The sequence below is a fragment of the Monodelphis domestica genome, chromosome 4, assembly GCF_027887165.1.
Source record: "Monodelphis domestica isolate mMonDom1 chromosome 4, mMonDom1.pri, whole genome shotgun sequence".
Taxonomy (NCBI): domain Eukaryota; kingdom Metazoa; phylum Chordata; class Mammalia; order Didelphimorphia; family Didelphidae; genus Monodelphis; species Monodelphis domestica.
In genome coordinates this window covers 444,521,911-444,535,308 of record NC_077230.1, presented here as the reverse complement: position 1 = coordinate 444,535,308, position 13,398 = coordinate 444,521,911, and the positions used below count along the sequence as shown (strand labels likewise).

Here is a 13,398-nt window from a genome sequence, read left to right as displayed (position 1 = left end):
GGAGGAAATGAAGAAAAAAATGAGATATTTAATAGATAGGATGACTAAATTAGAAAGTGGGCATGATAATGAACCAACGACAATTGCCCCTCTCCAGAAATCCAATTATCAATCCATTACTTGCCACTTCTGTGAGAAGGGCCACAAAATGATGGAATGTAGAACCTTTCTTAAGATGATTGGAAGGAATACACAGTTTAATAATAGCTTTAGAAATAATAACTATAGAAATGATAATGGTTATAGAAACCAGAATTCTAGAAATTATAATAATGACTATGGAAATAACTATAATGAATATAGAAATAAGAACTTTAGAAACCAGAATTATAGAAATAGGAATTGGGAAAATAATGACAATGTTCCAATTGAAGAAAATTATAATGATAATACTCAACAATATATGAGAAATGGTGCTCGTCCAAAAATTACTCGAGGTGCTAATGACCCTCAGAGAGGTGCCCTTCAGGAGGGTGCCCAGGGAACTTCCCAGTATAATAAAGATGATTCTTCTTAGATTGTATTGATTTTGTTGATGTTAATTAACCTTTTTCAGTTTTTTTTCTCCTCTCCAAATAGTAGGAAAGAATGAATAAAGAACTTAAAGACTATGATTGGCAAATTATGTACTGAGACCCATTTAAAATGGCCTGAAATTCTCCCTCTAGCCCTATTTTATCTTAGAAGCAGGCCTAGAGGAGACTTACATATTTCACCATTTGAGATGCTTTTTGGACATACGCCTATGCAGGCTAAGCCTTTCTCCCCGGCTTATACATCACTATTAGGGGGAGATATTACTATTGCTTCCTCTATACAGGAGTTACAGCACAAACTACGTGAACTTCATGAATCCGGAGCTGCAGTACAAGCCGGACCATTCGACTTTTCTCTGCATGACCTGAACCCAGGAGATAAAGTTTATATCAAGAATTTCAAGCGAACTAGAGCAACTCAACCTTCATGGGAAGGACCATTCCAAATATTATTAACTACTCCAACATCTATAAAGATTGGAGAAAGAGACTCTTGGATTCACTGCTCACATGTGAAGAAAGCATCTTCTGCTGAGACTGATTGACTCTATCCTATCATATGAATTGTGACTCTATCTAATAATATGAATTGGAGATAATAATCCATAGACAAATGGATGCTGTTTTTTTTTCAAGAATATATTGAATTACTGATTTTTTTCTTATTTCTTTTCTTTTATTTTTTGATCAGAATATTTGATTTTTTTCTCATTTTTTGTACTGAAGGTACACATAATTAATATTAATATTATTTTTCCCTGCAGTAATACAAGTTAATATATATACTCTTGCTATAATATCAATATATGCCTAAAAGCTTTAAACTATGGGAACCTGCCATTTATTGATAAAATATTATAGGACTGTGATTAATGTTTGTGTCTGATTCCAGGAAAAGGAATAAAAACAAGGAGCACAGACTAAACCTGAATAGTGCCAATAGAGCACACAAGAAATATTAAAGTGAGACTCGAGGTTGCGATGCTTAACTTATGTTTAAGTCGTAGGACTTCCTTGTATCTACACTCTTTTCGAAGTACTCAAATAAGTACAAAGCTTGACTATCATGCTGGCTCCCTATATCCCTGAGGAAAAAATCAGACAAGGGAATGACATTTCCCCATCAAAATAGAATTCTAATTCTTTTCTTCTTATATTATGGCAACTTCCTGTAGTCTTGGCTACAAATGGCTAAGTGAAATATTACTGCATTCTGTCCTACATACTTGTGGGATAGAAATTACTTTAAACTGGACCTATACAAGGTCTATTTTGAATTTTTCTTATGTTTTTGATTATTTTTCTATTCTTTTGATAATTGACACATACACCCCCATAACTGAACATTGCATTCTGAGCTAAACTTGATATATATTTTTTTAATACTTACTTCAGGGGGGATTGTATTTTAATTTAAAATCTAAGAATTTTTGAATTTTTTTTGTTTGAGATTGTATTTTTATAAAAATCCAAGAATTTTGTTTTAAGATTTTACTTTTATAAAAAAATTCAAAGATTTTGATTCTGTTTGAGAAAAGATCTTCAAGAAAGAAGCTTGAAACTTTTATATCCAGAGAATGAACTGTTGCAGAAAGATGCCGAAACCTACACTTCATCAAGAAGATCAAGAATGAACTTTGGATGTGATTGATTGGACTGAACTTTTGATTGAACATTTATTGTAACTGTACACATTTATGCCAAAAGGGGCTGCCCCTAATTTGGCTTTCTGTCAATGCGTCTAGCAAACATTGGTTTTGCTTTCTTTTCTTTTCTATTTCCTCTCTCACTATTCTAATTTCTCTTAGGAAATTGAATATTGCGTATATCTTTAGTTAGAAGTGAATTTAGAACTACAAATGATTATGTTAAATGATCAATGGGGAGACTAGTCTCCCAATGATCATCAGGGGGGATTGTAAACCTTAAAATTTCTTAGACTTATAAATGTTGGAAATTTCACCATTGGGAAATTTCATACTTGAAAAATTTCCTATTGAGAATGGGAACTCTTTTGGAATGTGAACCCCATTGGCATGGGAGGTTCCTCCTCCTCCCTTCTTAAGATTACTTTAGGACAGAAACCTTTTGCTGAACAATGGAAAGGGCTTTGACCTATGCTTAAGCATAGAACAGGAATTTCTTTGAGTCATGATTGATTTTAGAATTGATACAATAGAGATACTTGGAATGACAGAATCAGGTCTTGGAAAATACAATTTCCACCCCACTCAGTCCTAACAGGATTTAGGAAGGGCTGCAGCATAGATCAAAATTTAATTATTTGAGAATATGACCTCCAACAGACATGTGCAAAGCCCAGACCTCTGGGCGGTCCTGGGTTAAGCTAGAGCCACCATTGGCACAGGGAAAATGATGGACAGTGATTGGTAGATGTGAGAACTGAGGGGAGGCAACTTGGATGGTTTCCTTAAAGAGAGAGGGGTCTGAGGACTGGAGGTGGTTGGAGAGTTTGGCTGAGTGGTTGGAGAGGTGCTCTGAGAAGCTTGCTCTGAAGGAAGCTGAAGGTGGGGGCCTCTGAGACTGTTTCTCCATTTTGGTCACGTGAGTAATAGGGACTGATCTCCTTTCTTTGCCCAGCTATCTAAGGGCTTGGGCCTTTTGGCCCAGCCTAAACAGAGGGGGTATTTAAGCCCTATTCCCTTCTCTCCCCTTTTTCTCTCTCTCTCTCTCTTTCTCTCTCTCTCTCTAATTCCTTTCTTCCTCCTGTTTGTAATTAAACTCTATAAAAGGCTGACGGCTGACTTGAGTTTTCATTTAGGAATTACATAGCTGAATTCCTTGGCGACCTTAAATTAATATATATCAGTCTTTTAAAGTGATTTCCTTGTTACATCTATTAGGTCTTGTGTGATCCTTATTGGAGCCCCTCTGTATCTGAAGTTTCTCTTCTTAGCTTCTTGTAAGATTTTCTCCTTAGCTTGGAAGCTCTTGAATTTGGCGATTACATTCCTGGGAGTTGTCTTTTGGGGGGTTAGTTTATAGGCTGTTCTATGAACTGTTGGTTTCTATTTTGCCTTTTTTTTTTTTGGAGAATTTTTGTTTCTCAAACAGTTTGAGAATATCAGGGCAATTATCTTTGATGATTTCTTGTAGTATGGCATCGAGATTTTTGTTAATCTCTTTTTTCTGATAAACCAATGATTCTTAAATTGTCTCTCCTTCCTCTATTTTCCTGGTCTGTCTCCTTGTCAGTGAGATATTTTGTTTTCTTCTAATTCATTAATATTTTGACTTTGCTTTATTAATTCTTGCTGTTTTGCAAGGTCAATGTCTTCCAGTTGCTTAATTCTGTTCTTTAAGGACTGATTTTGCTTTTCAGTTTGGTCTGCCCATCTGTTTGAGTCTTCCAGCTGTTTTTCCAATTGGGAGTTCTTGTCTGTCAGGCTGTTGACCACTTTCTGAATTTTTTTCCATTTTTCTTGCCAGAAGGTTTCCATCTTTTGGATAAGCTCCATTTTGAGTTCTTCCAGAGCTTGTGGATCATTTCAGTTTTCTGGGCTTGTTTTGATTTTGTTTGAATTTCATCCTCTTTTTCCTCTGTAGCCTGGGTTTTCCCTCTGTGAAAGTTTTCAATGGTCACTTTTTCCCCTTTCTTCTTGGAGGGTTGATCTTGGGCAGTATGAGCCATCCCTTTGGTGGTTTTCCCTTTCCTTTTTAGTCAGAGGTCTGAGTGAGATGGATGGGTTTTGATACATTTGCCTCAGGCTTGTTCTTCCTAGCCTCTGTGGATTGTTAGCGCACCAACCCGCTCGCGTGGTCTGTGGTGTCTTCTCTCCCATGGCCAAGCATTTCCTGTGAATCCGATCTGATGGGTAGTTCCCTGGTAGACCTTGTCAGTTCCGAAGGACCCTGGTGTGCCCCCCCCCCTTTCTGCAGTGAGGAGTGCAGCTTTGGCCACAGGCAATTTCTATAGTCTCCACGGCATTCGCAGTTTGCAAGAGCGCCGACGATCTGTGCTGTCTCCTATGAAACTGCTCTGTGGGGTAATTCCCTGGCAGTTTTTGTTAGATCCCAAGGACCCTGGTGTGCCCCCCCCCCAGACAGAGACATTCCTCACTCACTTTCTGTCTCCGGTGAGCTCCCTGGTCCCTACTCTGGTTCCATAGGTGAGGTGGGCGAGAGTAGATCATCTTGCGTTCATGTGCAAGCTTTCTCTCCCTTTTATAGTGTGGAAATGCTCAAACCCCACCTACCTTTGTTGCTGTGGCCTACTGGAGAGTCCCTCCATTCTTCCAAAGATGATTTTTATACTCTTTTGCGGCAGTTTGCGTCTAGATTGCAGCCATGCTTACCTAGAAGTCCACCGTGTAAGGTGATTTTAAATGTAATTTCTTTCTAATTCTTGCTGCTGAGATGCATTGGAACTATATAGAAACGCTCATGACTTATGTGTGTTTATTTTGTATCCTGTAAGTTTGCTAAAGTTGCAGATTATTTTGACTACCTTTTTGGTTGATTCTCTAGGGTTCTTTAAGTAGACCTTCATATCACCTGCAGAGAGTGATGGCTTGGTTTCCTCATTGCCTATTTTAATGCCTTCAATGTCTTTTTCTTCTCTAATTGCTACAGCTAGTGTTTCTAGTATGATGTTAAATAATAGAAGTGATAACAGGCATCTTTGTTTCACTCCTGATCTTATTGGGAAGGCTTCTTGATTATCCCTATTGCAGATGATGTTTGCTAATGGTTTAAGATTTATATACTGTTCATTATTTTTAGGAAAGGCCCTTCTATTGCGATGCTTTCTATTGTTTTCAAAAGTAATGGGGAGCATAATTTTTCAGTTGAGTCGAGCATGAGGGTTTCTTGGCTCTGTCCTGTTTTTAGGTTTCATTTTCAGTCTCTTAGGAGCATTTAGTTTACAATCAATAAGGAAGGGTTTTCTGAGCTCTGAACTTTCATTGCCTCTACGCCACCCTCTTGACTCTGCCTCCTCTAACCAGTGACTTTTAAAAGAAAGATAGAAAGGGCATTGCGCAAAGATTGTTCAATACTGTAGACATAGCATGCCTTCACGTAGAGGGTTTGAGATGTAGTCTACCTGCAGGGAAGTTGGTCAGGTCACTCCTCCATTCTTTGCTTATAACATGAGTTCTGAAGTATGATGAGAATCTTTATCTGCTTGTGTCACAGGTCTGCTGTGAAGCTTCATTGTTATTGTAAAATCATCCATCTTGCAGTTATGACCAAATTATGTTTGCAGTGGCAGGTTCTGCTTTTTTTTGGTAAACTTTGAAAACTCCTTTTTGCCTGGGAAAGTAGAATAAAAAGTAGTTTACTTTGTGTCATAAGAGGAAGGAACTCATATTTCTCTGTGTGTGTGCGTGTGTGTTTGTGTGTCCATGTCCTCCTTCCATCTGTACTAATATAATTATTTGTTTTCCTCAGAGGCGGGGACCAATTTTGATGTGAAGGAGATATCTTCAAAGCTGAGACTTTTTGTGGAAGAATCTGGCCCCCAAAGATTCATAAATGAGGGTCCATGTGACTTCATTTTGGGAGAAATCTGTGAGTATAATATGAAGGTAAATAAAAATCCAAAGAGTGACTGTCAATTTTATAAAGTTGCAGAGAAATTGAGCCAACATTCAGTCCTCAAGCGGTATATGAAGTTGACATCAAGAAACGATGAGTGTCAGGATAGAGAATACAGGAAATGCTTTCTTGAAGAAGTAGGACTTACTCAGTTTCATGAGAAACCTCCTGAAATGCCCATGAGTCAAGGAAACCTAGATGGAAGGGCCTTTAGTTGGAGTTTAGCCCTCATTAGACATATAAAAAATAAACATGCAGAGATACTTTCTGTGAGTAATAAAGGTGGGAGACCTTTCAGTCAAAACTCTGAACATAGTTCACAAGAAATTATCCACTCTGGAGAGAAACCTTATGAATGTAAACAATGTGGAAAGACTTTCACATGGAGGGTCAGTCTTGCTACACATGAGAGAATCCACACTGGAGAGAAACCTTATGAATGTAAACAATGTGGAAAGACTTTCAGACAGAGAAGTCATCTTGCTGTTCATCAAAGCATCCACACGGGAGAGAAACCTTATGCATGTAAACAATGTGGAAAGACTTTCACACGGAGGGTCAGTCTTGCTAGACATGAGAGAATCCACACTGGAGAGAAACCTTATGAATGTAAACAATGTGGAAAGACTTTCAGACTGAGAAGTCATCTTTCTTATCATCAAAGCGTCCACAAGGGAGAGAAACCTTATGCATGTAAACAATGTGGAAAAGCTTTTACCGAGAGAAGGTATCTTGTTGCACATGAGAGAATCCACACGGGAGAGAAACCTTATGAATGTAAACAATGTGGAAAGACTTTCAGAAGGAAAAGTCATCTTGCTAATCATCAAAGCATCCACACGGGAGAGAAACCTTATGCATGTAAACAATGTGGAAAAGCTTTTAGGGAGAGAAGTTATCTTGTTGCACATCAGAGAATCCACACTGGAGAGAAATGTTATGAATGTAAACAATGCGGAAAGACTTTCAGATGGAGGGACAGTCTTACTTTACATGAGAGAATCCACACTGGAGAGAAACCTTATGAATGTAAACAATGTGGAAAGACTTTCAGAAGGAAAAGTAATCTTTCTTATCATGAAAGCATTCACACAGGAGAGAAACCTTATGCATGTAAACAATGTGGAAATGCTTTTAAAGAGAGAAGTTATCTTGTTGCACATCAGAGAATCCACACTGGTGAGAAACCTTATGAATGTAAGCAATGTGGAAAGACTTTCAATCGGAGAAGTCATCTTGCTAATCATCAAAGAATCCACACGGGAGAGAAACCTTATGCATGTAAAGAATGTGGAAAAGGTTTTAAAGAGCGAACGTATCTAGTTGCACATCAGAGAATCCATACTGGAGAGAAACCTTATGAATGTAAACAATGTGGAAAGACATTCAGACAGAGATATCATCTTGCTGTTCATCAAAGCATCCATACTGGAGAGAAACGTTATGAATGTAAACAATGTGGAAAGGCTTTTACTCAGAGTGCTCATCTTGTTTTACATCAGAGAATCCACACTGGAGAGAAACCTTATGAATGTACACAGTGTGGAAAGACTTTCACAAGGAGGAGAAGTCTCATTGACCATCAGAGAATCCACAGTGGAGAGAAACCTTATAAATGTACACAGTGTGGAAAGGCTTTCACAGAGAGGCGAGGTTTTATTAAACATCAGAGTATCCACACAGGAGAAAAACCTCATGAATGTAAACAATGTGGAAAGGCTTTCACACAGAGGAGATGTCTTATTAGGCACCAGAGAATCCACACTGGAGAGAAACCTTATGAATGTAAACAATGTGGAAAGGCTTTTACAGACAGGCCCTCTCTTGCTTCACATCAAAGAATCCACACTGCAGAGAAACCTTATGAATGTAAACAATGTGGAAAGAATTTCAGATGGAGGATCAGTGTTGTTATACATGAAAGAATCCACACTGGAGCGAAACCTTATGAATGTACACAGTGTGGAAAGGCTTTCACACAGAGGGGAAGTCTTGTTATACATGAGAGAAGCCACACTGGAGAGAAACCTTTTGAATGTAAACAATGTGGAAAGGCTTTTACAGACAGGCGCTCTCTTGCTTCACATCTGAGAATCCACACTGGAGAGAAACCTTATGAATGTACACAGTGTAGAAAGGCTTTCACAACGAGGGGAAGTCTTAATAAACATCAGATAATTCATACTGGAGAGAAACCTTATGAATGTACACAGTGTGGAAAGACTTTCACACAGAGGAGTAATCTTGCTAAGCATCAAAGCATTCACACTGGAGAGAAACCTTTTGAATGTAAACAATGTGGAAAGGCTTTTACAGAGAGGAGCTCTCTTGCTTCACATCTGAGCATCCACACTGGAGAGAAACCTTATGAATGTACACAGTGTGGAAAGGGTTTCACAATGAGGGGAAGTCTTAATAAACATCAGATAATTCATACTGGAGAAAGACCTTATGAATGTACACAGTGTGGAAAGGCTTTCATACGAAGAAGCCATCTTGCTAATCATCAAAGCATCCACACTGGAGGGAAAAGTTATGAATGTAAACAATGTGGAAAGGCTTTTACACAGAGGGGAAGTCTTGTTAGACATGAGAGAAGCCACATTGGAGAGTAACCTTATGAATGTACATAGTGTGGAAAGGCTTTCACATGGAGGTGTGATCTTGGTTTACATCAGAGAATCCACACTGGGGAGAAACCCTGTGAATGTAAAGAATGTGGAAAGATTTTCAAATGGAGAGTCAGTCTTGTTACACATGAGAGAATCCACACTGGAGAAAAACTTTATGAATGTAAACAATGTGGAAAAGCTTTTGTAAAAATGGACTCGAATTCAGGACTTCAATCCCCAGAAGCCCTTGTTCCACTTTCCCAGAATGCCCTCTAATCTCACCGAATTCTCACCTGGGCTGAGAGCGAGATGGGGTATTTAAACTCAGTTGTGAATCAGCTCATCAGCTCGGGCTCTTTTTACTTCCGCTTGGGAGCAGACCCGGCTCTTTTGATAATGTAGGTGAGGTTGTGTCTAGGCCTCTCTCTGGCCTAGACACGTGCTTTCATGTATATTCTTAAGTTCTTAATCTTCAGTAAACCTCACAAAATAAAATACTCCTTGCAGAGAGAAACCAATTTCTACCTCTATCTGTATCCTCAAAATTTTAATCTTTACAGTTGTCTTACCATTTCAGGAAAACTAAATATCTCAATCTAATGATTCTTTTCTGATCTTTAGTTCAGCTTTAATAACTAGTGCCTAAAAAGTTTTTTAAGCCACGTTTCTCCAAGATGCTTTTTTAGCAAACCATCTTGATCAGCTCCTGCTAACAGACATCCAATTCAGACTTTCTTGAGTCCTTCCCTCCCACCGGCTCTTCCGCTTCTCCCTGCCTGCCTGCGTCCTTCTCTGCAGTCCTGTTCCAGACCTGTTGGCAGATTGCAGCTTGGCTGCCAGTTCTGGCTCCTGGTCCCTGTTTAACCCAGATCTCGAACACCTGGTGACCTGGCTGTCCAACAAACCCAGATCCTTTGAGCAGATCGTTCATTTCTACCAGCTGGTAATAAACAAAGTGGGGGGGTATTGGATACATCGGTGGACCGGAGTGTAGGAGGGGAGAGAGAAAAGGGAGTGGAGAAGAAGAAAGGTTTTTCCAAACAGGAACTTAAGAGCAATGGGTTATTTAAAAGGATACCTTTTGACTGTTCTGGTAATTTCATTGGTTTCACCTGCAAGCCAGAAGAAAGATTCAGCCCAAAGATTCAACTTTGAAAGGACAAATGGGTAGCTCAAGGAACTGAGAGCCAGGCCTAAAGACATGTGGTCCTGGGTTAAAATCTGGCCTCAGATACTCCCCAGATATGGGGCCCTGGATGGGTCCCTTAACCCCCATTGCTTAGCCCTTACCACTCTGCCTTCCGACAATAAATATTTAAATGGATAAGAACCCAAGGAACTTAAAAGACTAGAGGTTCAAAGGCATTTCAGACTCCAATGGTTTATAAAAAAATTTCTATTGCATTTTACTGTTTGTTTGGTTTAAGATATAACTGTGGTTTTATGTTTATATATTGGATTCAATATTATTTTGTTATGCTTTTCATTTAATGTACTAAGTTTTATAATTCTGTTGCTTTTCCCCTATAACCATATATCGAAAAAAATGTTGTAATTAAGTCTATTATGAAAAAACAGCTTTTTTCTATTTTTGCCTTTGTAAATTGTCACATAGAGATAGATGGGGACTTCTTCAGAACTGGTTACAATTGCTATAACAACAACCTTTGGAAAATTTAATGTTCTAAATATCTCAACTGATTTAAAGGGTTTTTTAAACATGATTTTTGGAATTTTTTTTAACAATCTTTGGTCATTTTTGCCTGCCCCTACCACAAGGTAAGGCCCATAGCTGAAGTGAAATAGATTTTATAACCCCCAACCTTCCCACATTTCTAAAGATGTGAATGGAAGTTGGGGCAGTAAATCTCAGGGCATTTGTACCCCTCAATAAGCCTCCAAAAAAAGAGCACCCCTTTATTTATACTCTTCAGCTCACTACTTAATTTCCACCAGAATGATATATAGATTCAACCCAAGATGAGTTTTCCTTTGTTTAAAAAATATGTTTAAATACCAAGGTTATAAGATTGCTACGTTTGTAAAAGCTTGTGACAAATGTCCATCAATTCATAGGTTTTCAAAAAAATGCCATACAGCAACTTATGTGAAATATGATAGTGTGTTTGTTTGCTATTGTAATTGATTGGGTTATTCAGAATTTTGGGGATATTGATATCTACATATTTGTAATAATGTTTCTTTAAAAATGAAAAATGTTACCTCGTTCAGTTCATTAGTTTTCACTCACAGTGATCATGGCCAAACATGAAGAGGAAATGGATCTCATTTTTGGTGAGAAAGCCTTGTATTCTATATTTCCTTAGCTGATTTCTTTTTTTCCTTTTTTTATTTGAAGCACATGTCACCAGTACTAAGATTTTCCTTAACCTTTTGATTTTTCAGTACTACAAGTTTAAGATACATTTGCTAATGCATGCCCTAAAAAGCTTGTGACTATAAAAACGATGCCACTTATTATTTAAATAAATTATGGGACTTTGCTTAATGATTCTGTCTGATTCCATGACAAGATACACACAAAAGAGCCATTGCACAGGGCCAAAGAAAACCCAATCCAGGATGGATTGATGCACTTCTAGGCCAATACAAAGGTTTTGAACCTAGTGTGAGACTTGGGGTTGTGACACTTGACTTATGTTAAGATGTAGGTCTTTCTTGTGTCCACCCTCACTCTGAAAATATTCACAAACGAGTATCCCCCAAACCTTGTCTCCTATAATCTGGCCCCCTTTTCTGCCTTTCATAGTGTGGTACCTTTCTGTAGTCCTGGCTACTGACTGGGTAAATGCATCATTGCTTAGATCATTTTACTTGGGCCCTGATTCAAGGACCTGTTATAGATTTATTTTTCTTTTACTTAGAACTTTTATACATAAGACTTTCGTAGTCTATATTTTCATCGAGAGGTTTTTATTTTTTATTTGGATTTTTCTGATATCTTTTTAATTTCTCTTACCAATTGATTCATATACCTCATACCTCAGCCATGCATCCCTAATTGATCCTGTATTTTTCAATCACCCACAACACGGAGAAATGTAAAAAATATTAATATTTTAAATTGCATAGTTTAAATTCCTTTTGAGAAGAATTTTAGGTAAAGAAACATGATACCTCTCTGAATCCAGAAACTGAACTGTTGAAGAAGACACCATGAAGAAGCCTCCAGTTTACAAGCTGCACAAGAATGAACTTTGAGTGTGGTTGATTGAACATTTATTTGTATGTATACTTTCATGCCAAAGGGGACTGCCCCCTAAATGGCTTTTTGTCAGTGTGTCCAGCAATTATTGGTTTTGTTCCTTTTTTTTTCTCTTATCCTCAAATTGTTGTAATGTTTAAGTTGATTATGTTTTCATGATCCTTTGGGGGAAAAAATTATTTTTTTTCAAATGATCACACGGGGATATGTAAAAATAAACTCAAATCCAGGACGTCAATCCCCAGAAGCCCTTGCTCCACTTCCCCAGAATGCCCTCTAATCTCACTGAATTCTTACCTGGGCTGAGAGCGAGATGGGGTATTTAAACCTAGTTGTGAATCGGCTCGGGCTCTTTTTACTTCCGCTTGGGAGCAGACCTGGCTCTTTTGATAATGTAGGTGAGGTTGTGTCTAGGCCTCTCTCTCTGGCCTAGACACGTGCTTTCTTACTTGTATATTCTTAAGTTCTTAATCTTCAATAAACCTCATAAAATATAATACTCCTTGCAGAGAGAAACTAATTTCTACCTCTATCCGTATCCCCCAAATTTTAATCTTTACACTTACACATGGAGAAGTCGTCTTGCAAAACATCAAAGCATCCACACGGGAGAGAAACCTTCTGAATGTAAATAATGTGGACATTATTTATGTTGTACATAAGAGAATCCACACTACAGAGAAACTTTATGAATGTAAACTGTGTAGAAAGGCTGTTAGGAGTAGTTCTGATCCTTGTAAACATCAGAGAATCCAACATAGAGAGAAATGTTACAAGTATAAACAGTGTGGAAATGGTTTCACAAAGAGAAGTGAACTTGCTAACCATCACAGCATTCTCACTGGAGAGAAAGTTTATGGATGTAATCAATTCAGATAGCCTTTCACATAAAGCTACACAATTCCTTCATGTCTGAAAATCCCCACTGGAGAGAAACCTCAGGAGTAAGGCTGAGTTTATAGTTATCACCCTTGGATCATTTAACATAAGAAGATCAACACTAGAGAGAAACTTTAGGGATGTGATCAATGTGGGTAAGGCCTTCAGGCAATAATCATCTCTTATTCCCAAGTGAGAATTCCTTTTCAATTGAAATCTTATTTCTGTCATGAATGAAGAAAGACATTAAAATAGAGAGTCCAGAGCTTGTTCAGTAAAAGAAAATGTCTTCTGAACAAATCAGATCCAGATGGATTCCCTCTGGAAGGCTTTCAGCTAGAGATCCTCTCTTCCTTCATATCAGAGGATTTATGGTGCAGAAAAACCTAATGAATGTGCTCAAGTTGTATGTGTTTTCCTTAGGGGGAGTATAATTACTATTATTTAGAGAAATGCAATTGATCATAAGTCTGAGGTACCAGGCTATATCTATTAAATTTTTTCAGTAGGAAAGAAAAGGAAAGTGATAAAGGTGGAGGAGATGTGGTTATATTGAGTTCCTAATGAACCGTTGGGATTGTTGTGA

General features: G+C 38.0%; 1 protein-coding gene across 2 annotated transcripts in view; it reads left to right on the top strand.

The window, feature by feature from the left end:
* Nucleotides 1-12,430, top strand: part of LOC100616696 (zinc finger protein 420-like) — a 40,236-nt gene extending 27,806 nt beyond the window's left edge. For both annotated transcript variants that reach the window (XM_007492630.3, XM_056825798.1), the window contains one exon: nt 5,949-12,430. In XM_007492630.3, the coding sequence (XP_007492692.1) occupies nt 5,949-8,710 (2,762 nt within the window). In that variant the 3' untranslated portion in view covers nt 8,711-12,430. The remainder of the gene's footprint in view (nt 1-5,948) is intronic.
* The last annotated feature ends 968 nt before the right edge of the window (nt 12,431-13,398 follow it).